Source organism: Saccoglossus kowalevskii, chromosome 21 (assembly GCF_978046115.1).
Source record: "Saccoglossus kowalevskii chromosome 21, keSacKowa6.1, whole genome shotgun sequence".
NCBI lineage: Eukaryota > Metazoa > Hemichordata > Enteropneusta > Harrimaniidae > Saccoglossus > Saccoglossus kowalevskii.
The window spans coordinates 21,703,019-21,724,773 of record NC_140661.1 but is presented as its reverse complement, the minus strand read 5'-3'; the positions used below and the strand labels follow the sequence as shown (position 1 = coordinate 21,724,773).

At 37.9% G+C, this 21,755-nt stretch overlaps 1 protein-coding gene and 1 pseudogene across 1 annotated transcript; both read right to left on the bottom strand.

Moving 5' to 3' along the window:
* Positions 1-829: 829 nt before the first annotated feature.
* LOC100369991 (HIG1 domain family member 1C-like) lies at positions 830-21,381 on the bottom strand. Its single transcript, XM_002740562.4, has 3 exons — positions 21,259-21,381; positions 5,928-6,059; positions 830-1,570 (listed from the first exon to the last, which is right to left on the bottom strand). Exons 2-3 carry the CDS (start codon positions 6,037-6,039, stop codon positions 1,368-1,370), a joined length of 315 nt encoding a protein of 104 aa, XP_002740608.1. The 5' UTR covers positions 6,040-6,059; positions 21,259-21,381; the 3' UTR covers positions 830-1,367.
* LOC146729793 (zinc finger protein 862-like) lies at positions 11,567-14,004 on the bottom strand (annotated as a pseudogene).
* Positions 21,382-21,755: the final 374 nt, after the last annotated feature.

Genomic DNA, 21,755 nt, shown 5'->3' with positions numbered 1-21,755 from the left:
CTATAGTTTCTTCCAGGATGTTGTTGCTGTATCAATTTTCATTCCCCGCATTCAAATGCATTTTCGCCTTGCATTTTTCATTCAGAATTTGATTTTCTCTCCAGAATCTATTTTTCTCACTCTGATTTTATAATGAAGCAGTTTAAAAATAAAACAGACATTTTCAGATACATTAAATTAATTTTAATAAGCTCCAGTAGTTCAGTGAAATTTTCACTTGTACACAAACCAAAATACAGCATGAAAAGTGTCATGTGACTTATTATATCATTACAACCAATAAGAGGGGGAGGGCACCAAAATGATGCCAATATATTAATTTATTACACATCACACACTAGAAACACAGAAAGGAAAGTTATTACAATATGGAAAACACAGGAAATAAAACCATTTGTGAAAAAATAAAATCGGTGCTCCTAATAGAATGCCAATAAAGCCACAGACGGTTCAGAAAAAAGTGTTCCGATGTCCATAACTCAAGAGCTCGGAACAAGCAACTCTTACCGAAGTGTTGATAATGTTTGATAACATTAAGTAAAACTAACCAAAATGTGGATATGTGTGAACCAATGGGAGGAGCTGAAAGGCTAGACACCATGGGTAGCTCAATAGTCCAAGACAAGCAAAATTTCCATTCAGACAACTGAATAGTAACTCACTTGCCTTGAACTATAGTAAATACTTGGACAATGTACATTTCGGACAAACAAGTTTAAAATGTTAATGTCAAGCCCCGGAGCAGATAGTCATGTGATGTATATTGACCAATGATATTAAATCATTTGATATTCCAAATTTAGAATAAAACTGCAAAATAAAGAAAATAGTAAATCTCAAATTATAGTTTATTTTGTAATAATCTTAACACAATAGAACTTATTAGAAAATGGCCGAATATCAGAGATCTTATTCAACAATAAACTCCATGACAATAGAGAATGAAATATATTCGGTGCGCAAAAACAAGTCTTGTGGCCTTCATGCCCTCAACGTGATCTGCACAGCCATTTTGTGAATATGGTCTATTGCCAAGAAATATAAATAGAAGCCACAACAACCGGTAAGAAGTTATATTTTGAATTGTGAATATTATACAACAAATATACCAGTAGTCAGACTCACCGAGAATAATCAGCAAGTCTGAATCGTAATGGACATACATTACCAGTCGTAAAGTGCATCATGTTCATATGACATTCTAACTATAAATAACTGGTTGCTGGATGTGTTGTCAAGGCAACCACTCATTTGTTCAAAAACGTCATTGATAACAAAATAAAAGCAACATAAATTACACTGCTGGATATAAAAAAAAACAGTACTGAGATTTACGCTAGATTATTTTCAGTGATTCTAAATATGCTTTATTTGTGGTGATCTCTGTTGTATTGTTGACGCAAGTCTTTCACCATTGAGTATATAACGCCGGCCGTAATAGCGCCAACAACCATGCCTTGTGCCGCAACTCTCAATCTCATTAGAAATATAGATGTTGACATGCCATGCTTTTTGTGACGTCTGTAAGATATTGCACCCCAGCCAAGCGCAGCGACAAGACCAGCGATACCTAGTAATTAAAAAGAATGAAATGGATGAATTTCACTGGTGCGTACACAACAAGGGAAAAAGTTAACGATGTACACATGACATTGGTTGTGAACTTGAAATACAGAATGACGACAAGCGAAAGATCAGAAGAATATTGGAACAATTCACGTCATAAAAGAATTTGTCTTTATAATTATTCTCAGTTTGTTATGATTCCATACATACAGGTACATGTTATGCATAAATCTGAATGAATAATGTGATATTACTAGCATCATACCTAGGCATTTAGAAAGTGGAATGCAACATAGTGCATGTTTGCATAAATTGGTAACATTGTAGCTTGGCATTAGTGGATGAAACATTGCAAGTGGAATGCCACATAGATTCTAGGCATCAGTGGAGGGCACATTGTTCGTAGAATGCTACATAGATTCTAGGTGTTAGTGGAGGGCACATTGTTCGTAGAATGCCAATAGATTCTAGGCGTTAGTGGAGGGCACATTGTTCGTAGAATACTACATAGATTCTAGGTGTCAGTGGAGGGCACATTGGTCGTAGAATGCCAATAGATTCTAGGCGTTAGTGGAGGGCACATTGTTCGTAGAATGCTACATAGATTCTAGGTGTCAGTGGAGGGCACATTGTTCGTAGAATGCTACATAGATTCTAGGTGTCAGTGGAGGGCACATTGTTCGTAGAATGCCAATAGATTCTAGGCATTAGTGGAGGGCACATTGTTCGTAGAATGCCACATAGATTCTAGACATTAGTGGAGGGCACATTGTTCATAGAATGCCACATAGATTCTAGGCGTTAGTGGAGAGCACATTGAGATTCTAGGCTTGCTAGAAGTGAATCTGCCAGAAGACAGGTATATTGATTGTACTTGCCAAATAGGGGCAGTGTTGCTGCCAGGCTGCGTCATCGCGACATTCTCGCAAAATTCACAGCAATGACGCGTTATTTTAGAAACCCTGGGCCACAGTTGACGCACTAAAATAGTGAGCCATGTCGCGCATTTTGCTTATCACTGGGTCCACGATTACTAAAAGACCGTGTAACCGTGCTGGGTCATTGCCTTGGTATACTCAGTTCTTTTTGTGATTCAATCAATGTAAAGTAAACATTGTTGCGATTTTTACACAAATTTGATTGGCAGAAAGACGCACTGCGTCGCGGATGTTCCCAACTCACGACGCCAGGGATACAAGTAAAACCCTTTGTTGTTGCCGCGCGTCTACCGAACGTGTAAGTCATGGCGGGTCGGCAACTTACGGCAGGGCGACAAAAGCGTATTACGCTTTTTTTTCCAAGCAATGGGGCTTCAAATTCATTGCAGAAAAGCTCTGAGTCATTAAGTGACCATGATCAAGATGTGAGCAACGCCGAATTGACCGCCAAGTCGCCTGAAGTTCAAGTTGAACAATGCGAACCTTCGTCTAAAAAGAAAAAGACTTTTGAACGCAGATATCAGGCTAGCTGGGAACAAAACCCGAAATATTCCCATTGGTTACAATATGATCGAGAGAAAAATTCCATGCAGTGCAAGATTTGCCTTCAAACTGGAAAGAGAAACCCTTTCACTGAGAAGGGAGGCTGTGTGAATTTCCGTACAACAACGCTGGACCGCCACATCAGTAGTGGAGATCACGTGAAAGCAGTTCAAGAAATCGCACTACGTGCAGACTTCAATACCACTGTTCAGAAAGTATTATCCGATAATGACAAAGCAATTATTTCCGCATTGCAGACCGTGTTTTGGCTGGCGAAGGAAGACATAGCAACACGAAAATATGAATCGCTGCTGTCATTTCTAAAGTTACAAGGTGTTGAAACCATGGATAAACTCAGAGTTGGGCAGAATGCATCATACACTTCACGTCAAACTGCCGATGAAATGCAAGACGCGATTGCTGCAGTGATATCCAAGGAAATCAAACAACAATTACGACAGAGTGAATTTCTGAGCGTGCTATCTGATGAAAGTACGGACATTTCTGTCACTAAGAAACTAGTAATCTATGCCAGATTGATCGATGACGATTTTACTCCTAGGACACGGTACATCGGAAATGTCAAAGTCAAAGACGGTACATCGAGTACAATATCTTCATCACTGAAAACTACTCTGTTGGAGGGAAATTGTGTAAAACCCCACCAACTCATCGGTTTTGGCAGCGATGGCGCCAGTGTAATGAGAGGAAGGCTGAATGGTGTTTCCGTTCGTTTCCAACGAGAAATAAACCCGTTCATCATTAGTATCCACTGCATAGCTCGCCGCTTAGCTTTATGTACCAGCCAGGCAGCGAAATCTGTCACATACCTCCAGAAATACTCGCAAATTCTCACTGATATTTATTATTATTTTTCAAGATCGGCCGTGCGTACTGAGAGTGTGAAGGAAATTCAGTCAATATTGGACGATCCACTTTTGAAATATAAGGAAGTCCATGATGTTCGCTGGTTTTCATTTTATTCATCACTAGAAACAATATACTGAACTTACGGCTCATTGGCAACATATTTCCAGTCCGTTGCAAGTACACAACCAATAGCAAAGGGACTAGCAAAGAGAATGACCTGTTACGAGTTTGTCGCAACAACACACTTATTAATGGATATAATACCAGTTTTAACCCATATGAGTATGGTATTTCAGTCAGCGGATATTGATATTGCCATTGTGCAAGCTTCAATTCAGACAACCACGGCCAGAATCAAAGAGTTGGGCTCAAAAAATGGAAAATATCTCTCCGATTTTGAGCAGATGTCGTCGGCTAATGGCAAGACGTATACCGTGAATGGTCACAATATAAGTGCAACAACAAACCAAAAGAAACACTTTGATAATATCAGATCAGACTTCACTAAAAATATTCTTGACAATTTGGAGGAAAGGTTTCCCCAAGATACTACTACATTAATTAATGCATTTGCTGTTCTTGCAATGCGACCTCTGTCATTTTTGCCCAAAGACCAAGTTGACGTATTTGGGAACACCGAAATAGAAGTCTTAGTCAATCACTTTGGAGCGGCGAAAACCACTGAAGACGGTACTATTATTGAACGCATTGTTGACCCAGATTGTGTTTTGCATGAGTGGGCTACTGCCAAAGAACTTGTGCTGTCTCAGATGTATCCTAGAGACAAAATGGCAATTTTGTGGAAACTATTGTACACCTATCACCGTGGCTTACTTCCTAATTTGCTTAAACTTGCGAAAATAGCTTTGGTTTTGCCAGTACAAACCGCTGATTGTGAACGCGGATTTTCGGTACAAAATAAAATCAAAACAAAGACACGAAACCGCTTAGAAGCAGAGAGACTTCATGTATTGTCACTGATCTCTGCTGAGGGATCATCCATAGAACATTTTCCATTTGATGTTGCCTTAAACGAGTGGAGGCAGTTAAAACAGAGACGTATATTCAACAAAACTTCTTAACTGTTTCAGTCTTGGTAATTAATAACGCAATTGCGTGACTGAGTGCAGAGAGCTCCCTGTTGAGTGTAAGGTTAACCAAAGGTCAGTCATTCTGATAATGTACTTCACAATAGCACAGTAAAAATTGCATGCTAAGTTTTTTATTTGAGAAATTAAGTTGATTGAAATTGTTAGTAACATAACGTACTTGTCTAGTGTATTTGGCAACATTATGCACATTATTGTCTAGTGTATTTGGCAACATTATGCACATTATGACATATTTTTATTCTTAACCTTTTACTTACCAATCATCTCAGTGGAACACTAGTAGTAGTTGGTAACACACAACTCTATGTATTGCAAGCTTATTTTTTTATTTGAGAAATAAAGTTGGTTGAAATTGATTTTGAACTGCTTTATTATTGTTCCCCCCAAAATGCAAATGTCTCACAAAATTAATGTGCATGGGACACATTGTCTCCTCACAAAAAAATCCTGGCTGCAACACTGTAGGGGGTGGATTTCCAGTTGAAAAATATAATTTTTCAAAGAAAAAACTGAAATAGAGATGGTATGTGTGTGTTTCACAGAGTAAAATATGACTGACAGTTTTTCAACTCCCCAAAAATATGAAAATATTACGCGATAGCCAAAGATAATTAGTCTGCTCGTTATTCTTGCTTAGACAGAATAGTGTGCAAATTTTCAGAAACTGGTACGAGTTAAAAGATGTTGGCAGTTTTATTTCAGGCGAGATTTTACGTTGCCAGTTGGAAACTGATGTTCTGTGCACTGTGACTGTGCGTTTGGAATGTTCAAAGTCTGTCCTACCTTCCGGTTTGTTGACCCCAGGTCACACGATATGCACAAGCACACAAACTATACGCCATCAATTTGAGAATTGGGAATTAGCAAGCAAGGTTTACACATCTCAGTGAAGACTTACCGATTGGGACAAATGGATCTTCTTGTGTTTTCCTCTTCAGTTTAGTACTTGAATCTTCAATTCTGTATTCACTTGGGTCAAACTTCTTGACTTCAGCTGGACGCGACGACATGTTGACTGTTTATTACACACCTAAAGTGAAACGTAAAACCATATTATAGATAGCGCAAAACTGTATCCACTGACAAACATCCAACAGAATGGATGATCATGATATACAATCATTTGTAAAAGTAGCGACCTAGGCCTACAAGAGCTGCATAGTATGCATACCGTAAAAATCATATTTGAGGCCGCAGCTTTAATAGAAGCCACACCCCTAACTTGAAACATTGTTTCATGTTGAAATTGACAAGTTGTGATCCCAGGAAAAAGCCTGCAATATAAGCTGCACCCCAAACTTTCACAAATCAAACAGCGTAATTTAGGTTTACTGTTGTCATTGATGTTTATTCGAGAGGACAGTGTTTATTGTGGGTAGCGTGACTGGGTAAACTGCGTTTCGACAATGAGCTGTTATCATCAAAAGTGTTAAATTCTTCTTCAATGCTCAGCTTATCTTTCAAAAACAACTAAATTCTTGATTTAAAAAAAAAAAATCATGCCATTTTCCCATCAAAATCAAAGCCAAATGATCACACTACAACAACGGTAAATCACTTATGTGTTGCGTTCACCATGTGGTCGCTGACCTGTCATAACATATTTGTCATACAGTACAGTTCTCGCGGAAGCTTTGGCTTCACTTCAGCGTCAGCTTCGCTTCAGCATCGCATCATTATGGCATTGTTATGGCTTCAGCGGTCATCGCTTCGCTTCATTGTGGCCTCATTATGGCGACAATGTGGCATCAGCATCGCTTCATCAAACAAAGAAGTACAGAACTCATTTCGCCCTCAGACTAGTAATACTAGTCTGAGTTTCGCCCAAGCCCTCGCCCGCTTTTCAATCGCTCGCTTTTGCGACCGCTTGTTGAATTTCCGCTTTATTTTCGACTGTGAAAAAATTCGGACTACTAACAATTTTCTGGTTTTCATAGATCACGGTTACTAGTTTAGTAACCGTGCATAGATGTTGAACAACCGTCAAAAGTTCAAATACTTTTTGTTTTAACTATCAATAATTATATGCATGCAATCTGACCCTTTGACCTAGATTTGGCTGGGATTGACTATTTTATTTTAAACAACTTATTCTGACGCGACGCACTGCTACAAAATGTATTTCAACAGAAGTACGACATGGTTGTCTGGGTTTCTTTTCCTGACTGTGTTGAGTTTACGATTTGTATAATTATTATTACCCCCAAGGAGAAGACAAGCCGAAGGACAATGAAGCTAAATAGAAGTCCCACGCATGGACTGAGTGAAAGAAAATATTTCCAAGGCTAAAATAAAACCTAATATCTCTTTGTGTATTTGTCAATTTTGCATATATTTAGTATGACAGTATGTTCGTAAATATCTGTAAAAATCTCGTCTTTCGTTAATAATTTCATTTGTTTGAAATGTCTACCGACCGTGTCCCAATAATTTGTTTGGAATATCCCAGTTGGTTTCTCCAAACGGTCCCGACGTCCGTCATTCAACACAATCAGCATTTATTTATCGTAATTCCTGGGGATCATGTTCCGTAATTTGCGGGCTGTAAAACCAAATAATTAAACAAGTACTATTTATTATATCTATATTTTTGTTTTAGCTCGCGAAACTACAACACGGCATAGTGTTGTCGCGGTGAACCAGTCGCCTTGAAATCGATGGAACTTCAATTATCCATTTCTCACCTTGAAATAAAATTTTTAAAAAATCGAAGAGCATCGGGGGATATATTATTAACCCTCTTTTAGCAAATATATATTTTGTGTTATCCTACCGACACCATAAAAAACCATGTGAAAATAGAGGGCATTTTTGTCTGATACCTTAAAATACCATAGCCATTTTTGCACATTGTCTCTTTTGGTTTTACATCTCCCGAACTTTAGATTATGGAATATTCTTACAACTTCTTGTATGCATATTATCTATTATGATGTCCTTTATGTATTATACTACTTTTATGAAATACACGAAAGGTATTTTTCTAGTCATCACTAAAAAATCACACATGGCTTTTTATGGATTGGGCCATATTGCTGTTGGTATGAATTTATGGTTTATTATGGTATCAGCTATTATGGACATTATGGTTTTTTATGGTAAAATTTGATACACTTGGATTGAATATGGTAATTTATGGCATTTTATATGTACTTGATTGTGAAATGGTATATTATGGCTTCAGATTTAAAATTTTATGGTAATATATGGTGTCAGAGTTCACTAAACCATGTGTCACTATACCATCAAGATTTCATTAAAATTTGATACACAGGTGCAAATCTGTTTAGACTAATGACATATTTTTACTTCTATCTGTCCAGCCGTTTTTGTTTATCATATTTATACTTTAGTTTTTCTTTAGCCAAAATATATCAGTGGTCAAACTGTAGAAATGTTCATTTCTTTTGATAAACGAATTCTTCTAGTGCCGCTAGTCTATAAACAAATGAAGATCATTAACATTTTCAAAATGACAGCTGTTTTAGCCCATAAAAAGGTTACTACACGGGCAGTACATGTAAATGCTAAATCTGTTGACATCATTTTGTGTTTCAAAATTATTCAGAGTTTAACAGAATTTGATCGTCGCATTTAGGTAATTATATTTTCTCAAATAAAAACCTGAAGCCATATTTTACCATAACATGGTATTTTATGGTCCAATGATTTCCTTTCCCAAGCCATAAAAACCCATACTGTCTGGCAGAATCCTTATTCCTTCTGAAACCATAAAGTACCATATTTTGTGGTCCTGAGGTTATGATAAAATACACATGTATTCCCCAAACCATATTATACCATAACATGGTATTTTATGGACCAACGATTTCCTTTCCCAAGCCATAAAAACCCATATTGTCTGGCTGAATACTTATTCCTTCTGAAACCATAAAGTACCATATCTTTAATTATTACTGTAGCCATATAATGCCATAAGATAAATCCCCTACGTTCTGCACAATCTGAACGCATAAAATACCATATAATTGATTTTAGACTGGAAAAACCCCAAGCCATACAAAACCATATTTTGGGGGGTAACATTTTTTTGGACCCCCCAAATTCAAATTCTCAAGTAGCATAGTTACTTGATAAACCACGACTTACTCTTTTAGGCAAGTTCACTTTTATCTCTGGTTTCATGATTTATTAACAAAATTCACATCTGTCATGTTTATCGTAATTAGCATATTTTTGTAACCCTCCTCTAATCGTACAATTTAATTTATGTGTCTGAATTTCATGAAATGAGAAGACAATATTCTATTCTAAATAGAAAACCAAGTTTAATGTCAATTTGATTACTTAAAAGGCAGTACTTGACAATTGAAATTGGTTGAAATTACACAAAAAGTCTTGGCTAGTTAGTGTGAAATGTATGCTGGGAAATTAGGTGTCCATTTTTCACATGGTATTTTATGGCGTCGGTAAGAAGAGGGTTAACCAGTCTTACCAATCGCTAGCTTTATTTTATTCAAATTCATAAAATTCACGAGTTTTTCGACATTTGTTGGCAACTTCCGCGCTAAAAATGGTTGAAAGTGTGGGTGTGGTTCTCTCGCAAAGTCTCGTTGATAATACGGACAAATATGGTTCTGTGACCCAGGTTGTGTGCTCCGATCAGGTGACTCTCAGCCAATCAATGATGTTGTAACAAAGCATATTTGACACTAATTTAAGGGTCGTTGTATCATCCAATCTCCTGCGTCGATTCATATAGTTTGTTTGTGCTGTGACAGGCTTCACAATTATTCACTCAAAAACATCGGTATATTTTGACAATGAGGTAAACCAGATTGGGGTCGATGATATTCAGTATCGAATGACTTCCGTGTGTATTATAGGTTTCAAATTGTTCATCGACTGGGCACCACTGGACACGTTTTTTTCTGAAGCCCAATAAATTATTTTTGCATGTCAAGTGCTATTCAATTTTTTACAGGGCATGTGGCTCGTTTTTATTCGAAAATATTTTTTGTGAGAATACTTTTAAAGTACGTATAGGTCAAGCTTAGGTCACTGATCGTGACTTAATTTTGAAAATTGGATGTAAAATTTTACCAGACCGACTCCACCACAACCATCCAATCATAGTTAGAAATGTACGCACTTGTTTTGGAACTTTGTATCAAGATGGCAGGCGACAACGCCGACGCACCAGGCGACGTACGTGTGTTTTGCATGTATTAGTAGTCCGGGCATGGGATCGGACTCTGCTAAAACTAAACGAAACACAGAAAAATACCACCGAAATGAGGAATCTGAATCTGTTCTCTTACCAGCAAATAAAATGAACGAAAATAAGGTACTTTTATAACAAGAACAGTTTCATTTCGTGTAGCAAATTGCGTTGTATCCGAACGACGATTGCATCGTGTGATTTAAATTTATCACGATTTTCCCTGCAGTCAATATGACACTCGTCACCTTGCAGATTGCAATGTACTTCACAAAGTTGTTGGTACCCAATACTCGCAACATTAAATAATTAAACAAGATATATTTTTAAAATGTCATTTTACTCTTGGTCATATTTTATTCCCTTACCGACTTGAATTTCAAATCGATTACATATCGAACTTCTGTACATGTTTTTTTTACTCTACTGCCTTTCCGTGTGAAAATAATGAGGTCATACTCATGTCGCAATACTTTGAAGCTGATGCCATGTTGATGCCATGAGACTGCGAAGCTGAGGCCACGATGATGCCACAGAATAAGCGAGGCGAACACAGCTTCAATTGTCAATGACGCGAAGCTGATGCCACAATGATGCGATGCTGAGGCGACAATGAAGCCATGCGTAGGCGACAATGATGCCACAAAAGCCAAAGCTTCCGCGAGAACTGTACTGTATAACATTTAAATGAGCTATGGTAATTTAAACATGTTTGCACCATCCAGAGTTTTGATTGGTTAATTAGCAACTTGACCTATCAGGTCAAAAACAGTTTCAAGTCACTAAAGTGCTTGAACAAACATGGCGGATATCGTATCTGATCGAGCGTTTACATGTGACCGAAATCATTGGCTTGCTGTGAAACTAAGTTGAATTTTCACAACAATTCAACGAATTTATTTTTTGTACATTTTTGTAATCACTACTGAGTAATAATCGTCAATTGAATATGTAATAAGTATTTAAGTGAATGGAATCATCGTATGAACCTTTAACGAGTGAATTATTGAGTCCAGTCAAAACCATTTGTTTTGCGAGTTAATCCTGCAAAGTAACCAACAATTGCACGATTACATAAAAAAATGTTATCTCTGGATAAAGAATTCTGTGTCCCACGTCAAAAAAGAAGAAAAGGCATCATGTGTTATAGATCAAATACTGCAAAATATTGCAGTAAAACAGTAGGATCCTGTGAATATTACAGTGGGGAAACTGAAGCTACTGTAGAATGGGCGAGTGTACCACAGACTCATTGGGTATGCAGGGCTTGAAATTTTTTATGAAAACCCACTAGCCCAGGACGGGTCACTAAGATAATCAACTAGCCCTGCCCAAGAAATCACTAGCCCTCAATATTATTGTCATCAATTTTTATTATTATGACACAGTGTACATACAGTATTGTATTTTTTAATGTGCATTTGGTATTTACTTATGAATCTAACTTTGAAGAACTGTCCAATAATATGTTATCAATTTGATCATCCGTATTTACTTTATTTTTTAATTTATGTCCACAAATGTGTCTCTTGCGAATACTGCTCTCTAGCCATTGGGTTATGCTACTATCTGGATTAAAGTCCTTCAGTGCAGGCCCTTCAAGCATGATCATTAACTGATTGCGTAGAGACTCCTGTGTCAGTGAAGTTCTTAGCTGAGTTTTAATGATGTTCTGCTTTGAGAAAGCTCTCTCACAGCTGGCTGTACTGGGTGACACAGCCATTACAAATTCTACAAGTTTCAGCATATCAGTCAGATGAGGCGGCTTTATTTGCAACATCAAGCTATATATATTTACAAGTTTTGCTGTACGCCATTGTCTGCAATGTACCTTCAATGCAGGCCACTGATGAATAATTCTATCTCTCTCACCTTCTGAAAAATATGTGTGTAGGTAATCCATAAGTAGTTGTGAAAGCTCATCGTTACCATATGCAGCTAGAAGTTGGTTATCTATTGGCCACTTCTGAAAGTTAAATATCATGAGAAGTGAAATTGGCTTTTCCTCCAATATTTCAAACCGTTTTTTAATGTACTTTATTGTGCTGTCAATAACTTTGTCTATGTATGTTGCATCAAATGCACTACTCGGTTGTCTTCCCTGTGACTTGTGAAGTTTAATGTTACCAAACATCAGTGTTTCATCATTGAAATTGTCATTGAACTCATTCATATTCTTGCCAGGATATGCTTTTAATGCATTCAATGCCAGGTAAGTCTCTTCTAGTCTGTCTGGTATTTCCATTATTAAAAGTTTCTCCTCTTGGAATACCTTGGATAGATTTGCTAATATAGGTAAGTAATCAAGCAGGAAATGGAGCAGTCTTACAAACTTGATTGCAGTGATAGTTCTGTGGTAGCCCTTTGCACGGCTTGAATTATCAGTACTGGAATTTTTATCTGTACTAGCATGTTCCAGGTAAGTCACAACAGCCTCATAATTGTTCTTGATAGCTTTTACTGCTCGCTCCTTACTGGATAGTCAGCGTACTTGCTTCACTCCGCTTATGTGAGACAGGTCATGTTCCAAAACATCAGAAATGTCTTTCAGCTCTCTTCTTCTTTTAGGTGAGTAGTGGTAAAACATGAAGAGTCCTTTCAGGGTTTCCTCAAAATTACCCATGACAGCCAGATTATCTTTGTTAGCATCTAGAACTGCTAGCTCTAATTTATGAGCAATGCACTGTAAGGATATCAGGGCAGGATTTATGTCAGTTAATTTTTTTGTAACACCATTTTTATTACCAAAATTCACTGACGCACCATCAAAATTAGCCATTACCAAGCTTTGCTTAATTTCCTCATTATCAGGCTTGAGTTTTTCAAAACTAAGTCCAACCTGTGATAACCCAGTATCTAATGCTTGCAAAATACCATCAGAATTTGCTGCTTCTAGTGGTACAATATCAACTTGTCTACATACTGGCATGCTATCAGTGGGATTCACATATCTCAGAAAAACAATCTCCTGCTCTATCACAGCTGCATCAGTTGACCCATCACCAAGAATGCTAAGAAAGTTAACCTCCATTATCTCATCTTGTATAATTTTCTTCAGACATTCGACAATAGAATTTAGAAACATTTTAAAGCTGGCTATATTTCTATAATTTTCTCCTATTTGTAGGCCATTTAGCTCCTGAACTTCACACATCATTTCAAAGTCAGAAAATGGTTTTCCTCTTTTCGCAATTGCATAAGCAGTTCTAAATAACTTTCTCAGTTTCTCCCTCTGATCGACATTTAATTTTGTTACTGCCTTGCCTATAGGGGTTTCTGTCAACAGATTTGGGCATATGTTAGCCTGGTAGTTTTTTTCTGCAACTTTTTTTGCCCCAACATCACGAAAATAGCGACGAGTACATGCCATGTGTTCTTTTGTTTTTTCATGTGATTTCAATGGATCCAACCGGAAGTTTGTTGTCCCTTTAAATAGCGGACTGCTTTTATCGGCCAAATCAGGGTATTGCTTACAATAAATGCAAAACATGACATCATCTTTATGACTTATCCATGGGCGTTCATCAGACCATGCCGGAATGAAATGACGTTTCCTTTTGTGCCTGTCATATTTTTGGTCACGCGTTAGCGTTACCGTATCTCCACAATTTTCACCTGATGACGTTGATGTAGGAGTTGGCAGTGCGGCCGTCGACGGTTGAGGCTCATTGGAGTTTTTGTCAAACTCTAAATGTTGTCCTACAACTGCTGAAGACACTTCAGTCTGCATACCAAGGCCTGGTTCGTCATTTTTTGGGACTTTAGCCCATAGACTTGTCAATGTTCGTTGCATCGCAGTGCTTACAAAATGACATATACAAAAGGAGGTCACAGTTCATCAGGCAACACGTGGTAAAACATTTGACTGTTTCAAAATGGCTTACATGTGCAACATTGGGACGGTTTCAAGGTACTCCATGCCGTGATGTCATTGAATAGGTCATCTGATACTATACATGCGCAGTGAGTTTATGGAATACGGAAGTATTCGTTGTAATATTTTCTCGCGTTATCTGGGCAAAAATTGCTAATTAGGGCAACCAAACTGATGGGTTTAACCGAAAAACTGCTGTTACACGAACCAGATGACAAATTAATTAAAAAAAGTGATTTTTTTCAGGCAGTCCGTCGGACTAGTAACGTTCATAACTGAATGGTCCGGCAAGCAAATTCATTAGCCCGAGCGATCGGGCTACCGTAATTTTCAAGCCCTGGTATGCTAAAACCACTGTAAACCAGGCGAGTGTGCCATCGACTCTTTGAGGTCAAAGCTACTGGGCAAGTGTATTACAGACTCATTGGGGATGCTAAAAATGCTGTACCCTGGGCAAGTGTGCCATAGAATCCCTTAGGTCAAAGCTACTGTACAATGGGAAAGTGTACCAGACTCACTGGGTATGCTAAAACCACTGTAAACCATGCGAGTAAGGCAGCTTTATTGGGATGTCAAAGTCACTGTACACTATTAAAGTAAGTGTGCCATAGACTCATTGGGGACGCCAAAGCCACTGTACACAGGGGAGTATGCCACAGACCCATCAAGGTCAAAGTGACTGTATACCAGGGCGAGTATGCCACACTCATTTTGGGAAGGCCAAAGCAATTATTCGTTCCCAAGATTCACTCACTTGCAGAGGCATCAATCAAATGCATTTATAACGAATGACATCAGAGAATCCAGTGCATGCTTGGAAAGATTTGACTGCATAAACAAATGCGAGTGAGAATATAGACTCATTTATAAATGCAGTACGTAGGTAATACATGCTTTGTGAATACGCAAGGACATTAGCAAATCGACTAGCTCTGGGTCCACAGCTTTTCTTGTATCGGTTTAATCTTTGTGATGGTATTTTGGTCATTTCTGATACAATTGGTGTCACTAAATTTGTTATTTTCAGACATTAGCAATTTTATCGACACAGAAGAGCTATGATTCCTCCCTTAGACTTGCGTAACACAAACGTGTGACGCCAAATGGCATCGCAAATAAAAAATACACAAGAGAAAAAAAACTTTCATGAGAAAGTGCTACATTTTTGTTGGAAATAAAATCGTGAAGAGGTGGTTATATTTTGAGATGAACATGAATGGACTTTCTTGGCCTAGATTCAAGACAAATACTAAAACCCTGTTAAATATTCCCCAGATTATTCTCGTTAGACCAAAAACTTCTCTATAGTCTTTGGTTAGACCCATCAAATTTAAACATACTTTTATGTTCCATATTGTATCCCAGCATCTAGTTTATGTGGCAAAATCAACTTGCACTTTACAGATAAAATTAGGAGAAACCACATCAACATTTAACAAGAATAGTTAATAAGAATGCATCATTAAGATTGGAATATTTATATACCCTATATATAAAATATGTTTTTGAAATGCAGTCCCTCACCCCCTTGGCTATTTTCGCAGATTTTTCGTCGCCGGAGCGATTCACGTCCCAAATTTTGGTTCTCTGGGCGTCTCTAATAAATACTCTAACCGCTGGACTGAATTAGCTAAATTATGAAAAATTCATAGAAGATTGGGCGAAAATCGGTCGTTTTTGGCCTCAACGTTTTTTTGCTCGGAAACGCAAGGGCGATAAGACTCGATTTTCAAGAACGCAGGTCGCTCGCTCGGATCGGACGGTTTCTATCGTTTCGAGTCTGTTGTGTGTCTAGAAACATAATAACTTTGTTGTTTGATGAATATAGAACTTGCTCTGTTCCAATAAAGAATTTTGATATGCAAATCGAACAATTTTAATAGTTCCTTATTGTAACGTCTCGTATAAATAGTCATCTACTCCCCAGAATTTGACAATGGTACTAGCCCAGAATTGACTTTCTGTTTAGCGCGTCTTTGATTGTAGCAATGTTTACGCCACTGTACGAAAATACGCACACTCGCGAATTTGACAACATTCACTTGAGCGTTTTAGGATAGTGGGAATAGAAGCAAATAGATGGAAATGCCAGTTACGTCACTCATGAAGATTGATGATTCGATTGCTGACCGGGATAGATGTATTTAGTGTTCATTTCTATGCATATTGTCTACACCTGCGATTCTCAATTTCGATGTGTAAAATCATATCGCTGCTGTGGACGGCGACGGCTGACAGATTGTTTTGGTTCTGCTGCTCTCTTGGCATGGGCAACTGATTTTTAGGTTTCTGTTTTATTAATATTCTGACGTTCACTTGGTCGTATTTTGTATATACCACTCAGACACTGACAACAAGTAAGTAAACGGGCCGGAACATAGCCAACATGTCAGTGGGACTCTGAGGGCCCCGGAGAAAGCGCCATCTTACAACATTAATGAACGAAATTTACATTACAATTTCATACTTCCGAACAATCTGATATTTATGCTGGATAACAAAATATACAAGTACTGTCTACAATATACTGCATAATGGAAATAACATATCTAACCGTTGTTGATTTTTGTACAAAATTCCAAGAACACAAAACAAACAACTGACAACAATCGACAAAACAAAAACACTACACAGTCACTGTTGTCATACCCTGTGCTCTCGCTATCGCTCGCAAATGTCGTAAATTACGAAATTTGGACGAGATTTACGAACAAAATAAATATCTATTAGTAGGATTTACGAACACATGTTGTACAAAATACCCTCGCAAATCGCCCTCATTTAATTGTCAAGACTCGACTGTGATCATCACGCGTGTTACGGTTTGAGTGATTGTCATTTTAAAGTTAAACAATGTCCCGTTACTTCTAAGATTGCAACAATTGTTACATGGTGATCGCGATCAACACGGAACTGCCATTGAATGTATTTTTCCACTATAAAGTTATTTTGGTGTCATAGCACATGCGTAGTTTAGTCGACATGTGTTTCAAGATACCCTGCGACATTACTCTCAGTATGGAACGGTTTCATGTCGCCCTTATCAAACACGTGATTTGTTTATTTATTGAAAATGGAGACTACGTCAAAAAGGAGCAGACAACTGCTCGACGAGTATTTTTCACAACGAGATGGAGAAATCGCTAAATCGTGTTCAGAACCAGAAACATATGGGTGTCCTAACCCTGACAGCATCAAGAAACGGAAAGTTGATCGTACTGCAGCACGATTTCAGAAATAATGGAAGGTTAGCTGCGGTTCCGTAGCGCTTTGGTGCGACATACAATCTAATTTTGCCCTACCAATTTCATTCGAACGTCTTGTTTTTATTTTTGTTGTTGTATGTCGAACATGGGCCGGCCAGTGTCTGTCACGTAAATAATGCGGTCGGCAACATAGGGCTATTATTCCACAGCTAATGGAAGGTGAGACAATGTTAGCGAATCGATCGAAAAATACTATAATTTGTGTAACATTCTTACCGGGCATTCTTAGCATTGAGATCGAGTTACAAGACCGAAAGTTACTTTAGTTACTTTTTCACTTTAATTCAGAAATTTCGATGAAAATAATAGTCATTTTGTGTCGTCATAAACGTCAACATGCGGGTTTGCATAATGAGCACGGGAGATTACTTCATAATAATATTGATTGGCATAGTTTTTTCTGAGAAATTTCCCGTGAAAATTTATTCACAGACTTGTGTTCTAGGCAGTGAACTTAGTGAACTTTTGAATGATAACTATTTTCCCCACTGTTAACAATGTGAACTTATCATGAATATGTTTAATTAATACTGAGTTATTCAAATAAAGGTTCTGGTGTCTACATATTATATTTTGTTGTGATGTTTTGTTGTACCATCATAAATGGTACATTTTGTGGAGCAGACTGCCTAATTTGATGTCATGAAATTACACACAAAAGTAGAGCTCAGGTTGCACCAGCAAGCACCATTTTCAGCATGCTGTTCTTGTTTTCGGTGGACGACAGATGGGACACCTCCCTCTCCTTCTCTCTTCCCCGCTGTGCTCGGTCGCGGGAAAATGCTCCGCAGTTTCCAGACAAAGTTTACTAATACTTTTTTTTCTTGATTAGTAAATTTACTATTACCTAGCAAATTCCAGAGAGAGCCCAGATACCAGTAAGAAAAAGATACTTTGGAACTCATTGAAAATGTAAATACAAAATAAATGTCAGTGAATACAATATTTATTAATTTGCAGCCTCTATGGACAAGTTCACAGGCTCTAATATTACAAAACCGTTAGTTGTGAACTGAACTTTAAATTTCATCAGGATATCCACATGAAGTTACACAGATAGAAAAAAAAAATGCAATATTAGGACAAGAAAAATTATGCTTTTTTTGTCAAGGCTATATACTAAATTCCCTTATTTTGTGAGTGTACATGTATCCATAAAATTATCAAAACTTAAAATGTAATCATAGTACAAATGTAAAGTAAACAAAATTATAGAGTAATTTTGGATTATTTGGGAAAGTACTTGAAATGCTGTGACATGGTCTAATTGGTGGTGGGAATTACCAAGCCAGTTTATAAAACAAGCCAATAGGCTGGTTGGCATCCGCTCCGCTCAAAAACAAGTATCATGTTTTCGGCTGTTGCCATGGTAGGACCACAGGGAGCCCAGGAACTATGATCAACTGTACGCACTCCCTATGAGCAGGCGGGGGCGGGGGGGTATTGGCTGGTATCTGGTGTAAGAAATAGACAAGGGATGAAGGCTCCAGCCAATCACAAGACTGGTTACGAACCAGTTGAGCAAGGCTAACTGATCAGCCGAGACCTCTGCTGAACAGGCCACGCCTTCGACTATGCCGTGCGTTCGGGCAAACCATTAGGAATTCCTAAATGGAGTCAATTTGTGTAGTTTTCTTGATTTATTCTGCAGATATCGGTAAAATGTAGGTAAGGCTTTGGCGAAATTTGAAGGAGCAACTAATATTCTTCAACCTGGTATTTTTTTTAGATTTTATTTTTCATTCTTTTCGTCTGTTTTTTCGAGTTTAAAAAATGTGAGCTGGCTGGAGCCTTCATCCCTTGTCTATTTCTTACACTAGATACCAGTCGATACCCCCCCCCCCCCCCACTCATAGAGACTGCGTACTACAGTTGATTATAGTTCCTGGGCTCCCTGTGGTAGGACATGAACATGCAGCCAACGTAGGTTTATATCTAAAACCGGGCCCGTATACAAAGTTTGCAAAAAAAACGTTCAGTCCATAGAAGTCACTTTATTTTATTGCTAGGACGTATTCTGTTGTTAAATTTATTATTTCCAACCGTTTTGCGATAGTATTTTCTAGATTGAAGGCAGCATTTACAGTTCATTCATAGTTCAAAGTTGCGTTGGGATTACGTTGATAGAGTGTAACAATGTTGGCGCCGGTGATCTCTTACCAGTGCGCAACGTAGCCAAAATAAAAAAAAACATGATCATATAAACACTGCTATTTATAATAATATAAAGACTGGTAGGAGGTAATAAATTTGGGGCGAAAGTATTCAAAAATCAGTTTTTGGCTGAATTTTTTTTTCAATTAGTGACAGTATGACCTGCCTGTCAAGTATGAACAAAATCAGCCAAGCCAAAAAACCCACAGAGCAGTTAAAAGCCGCTGGTGAAAAGTTACTCCGACTTTGAGGTCAAGTTTCTCGGTAATGAAAATAGAATAGAACAACCATTAAATTTATGCCCACACTCAAGCTGAGCAGGATTAGCTACTTAATCCTAAAACTGTAGGGTGAGACACATTTGACGTGAAGGTATTAAAACAAATCAGTTTTTTGGCTGTTGCCATAGAAACGGTGGGCCAGAATTTGTTTTCAGATTTGACAACCTAACTAGAGTGAAGGTGTGACTTGCCCGCCAAGTTTCTACCAAACGGCCCAGCCAAAAAATCACAGAAGAGTCAAATTTGTCGGTAATGAAAACAGATATCAAAAATTCAAATAGTAACTTTGTGCCCACACTCAAGCTGAGTTGAATGAGCTGTGTCTGAGGAGTTTTATCCTAAATTTGTAGGAGGAGATTGATTTGGCACGAAGCTATCCAGTTTTTTTGGCTGTTACTATGGCAACGACAGGCAAATTTTTTTCTTCAGATTTTACCTAATAACTAGGGTGATGGTGTGACCTGCCTGCCAAGTTTGAGGGAAATAGGCCAAGCCAAAACAATCACAGAAGAATTAATACGTGAATCCCCGGAAACCACACACACAGAAACACAAAATTGATTTTAAGGGCAATCCTAGCAGAAGGATCGCCAATAGTGAACAAAATTGTTCGTAAATATTACTGACCGCAAAAGACGCTCATCGCGAAGTATCTTGTTTGATATTTAAATATTTTCAAAAAGCATGAATGGTGACATGGAACATAAATATACAAGGTCACCGTCAAGGACAAAATCATCTATTTTACCTTCATGCTTTCACTAACTAAACACAAACAAAGTAACAAAAATACTAACCAATATTTAATTAATTACACCAGAACAGGTGAAAAAGCTTAAAATCATAAAATTGTGACATTTTAGTTGGAAATAAAACAAAACAAAGAAGATTATATTTTGAGATACGACGTGAGCAACTTTATTTGCCCTAGATTCGAGGCAAGTACTAAAACCCGGTCAAATGTTGCCGGGTTATTCCCGTTCATAGCAATTTAATTTCCACGTTTTTCTCTGTTCCGGGTTATCCCGGCTAGCTAAAATGCTAGTTTCTCGGCCCAAGAATGACGAAATATTCACTAATACGATTGTACTTTTATTTGTAACGACAAATATTCAGTTTGCGGTTTCATGTTCACACGCACAGGAATCGTGACATGACCGTAAAACTGAAGGTCAAATGTCGGTCAATATTAAAGCAGTGAATGTAACATCGAGCCGGGTCGGCGACAGTTAATTGGTTAACTAATTACCGCTAATTACGATTACTGGGAACATGGTTACGACACTTACATCCTCCTGGTTTTGTTGTAGAGCCGAAATTTCACAAATCGATACTAGCGATCGAGACCCCACCGCCATCGAGTCACACGGACCCGGTGTGGTAAAAATGGCGAGTACATTACAAAGCGAAACAGAAACACTCATGAGAAATCTGTACACACATACAACTCACCATCGGTGATGATCACTCACCTGCAGTAACCTGAATTAGATCAAACTGGTACTTGTTCGACGCAGAACTAGGCAGCGTGGTTTTACCGGGCAACTGACTTCGGATGACGTTCACACAGCTGCACGTAGACAGAGCCTGTGACGTAGTACACAATGCAAGTGGGCGTTTCCAACGATATATCGTCATATAGCCAATCAGCGTGCGGGAATATTGTTTCTTTGTTTTCCTGGATCATTGAAACTCTGTATTTCCCTCCAAAATTATAAAATGCAAAATAACTAAAGAAAGAATATGATTAAAGTATAAATTCCCCCTTACTGGTAAACTCTTCATCGAATAATATTTAACAAACGATAATACACTGCGTGTTTTGGCGTTGATTCAGTGGAAACAGTTCTCAGATTTTCAACACAAATACAACTAGTGTGTAACTGAGAGAAATTAGTGTCTGGTACCTTCAATTGGAGGTTCTTCTTTCTGATTTCGTGTCAATATTGTGTTTGTAGTGAATATTTTG

Coding starts and splice junctions, on each gene's coding strand:
- LOC100369991 (XM_002740562.4), bottom strand. CDS start 6,039: ATGTCGTCGCGTCCAGCTGAAGTCAAGAAGTTTGACCCAAGTGAATAC. Junction 1,571..5,927: donor AGATCCATTTGTCCCAATCG/GTAAGTCTTCAC, acceptor TTTAATTACTAG/GTATCGCTGGTCTTGTCGCT.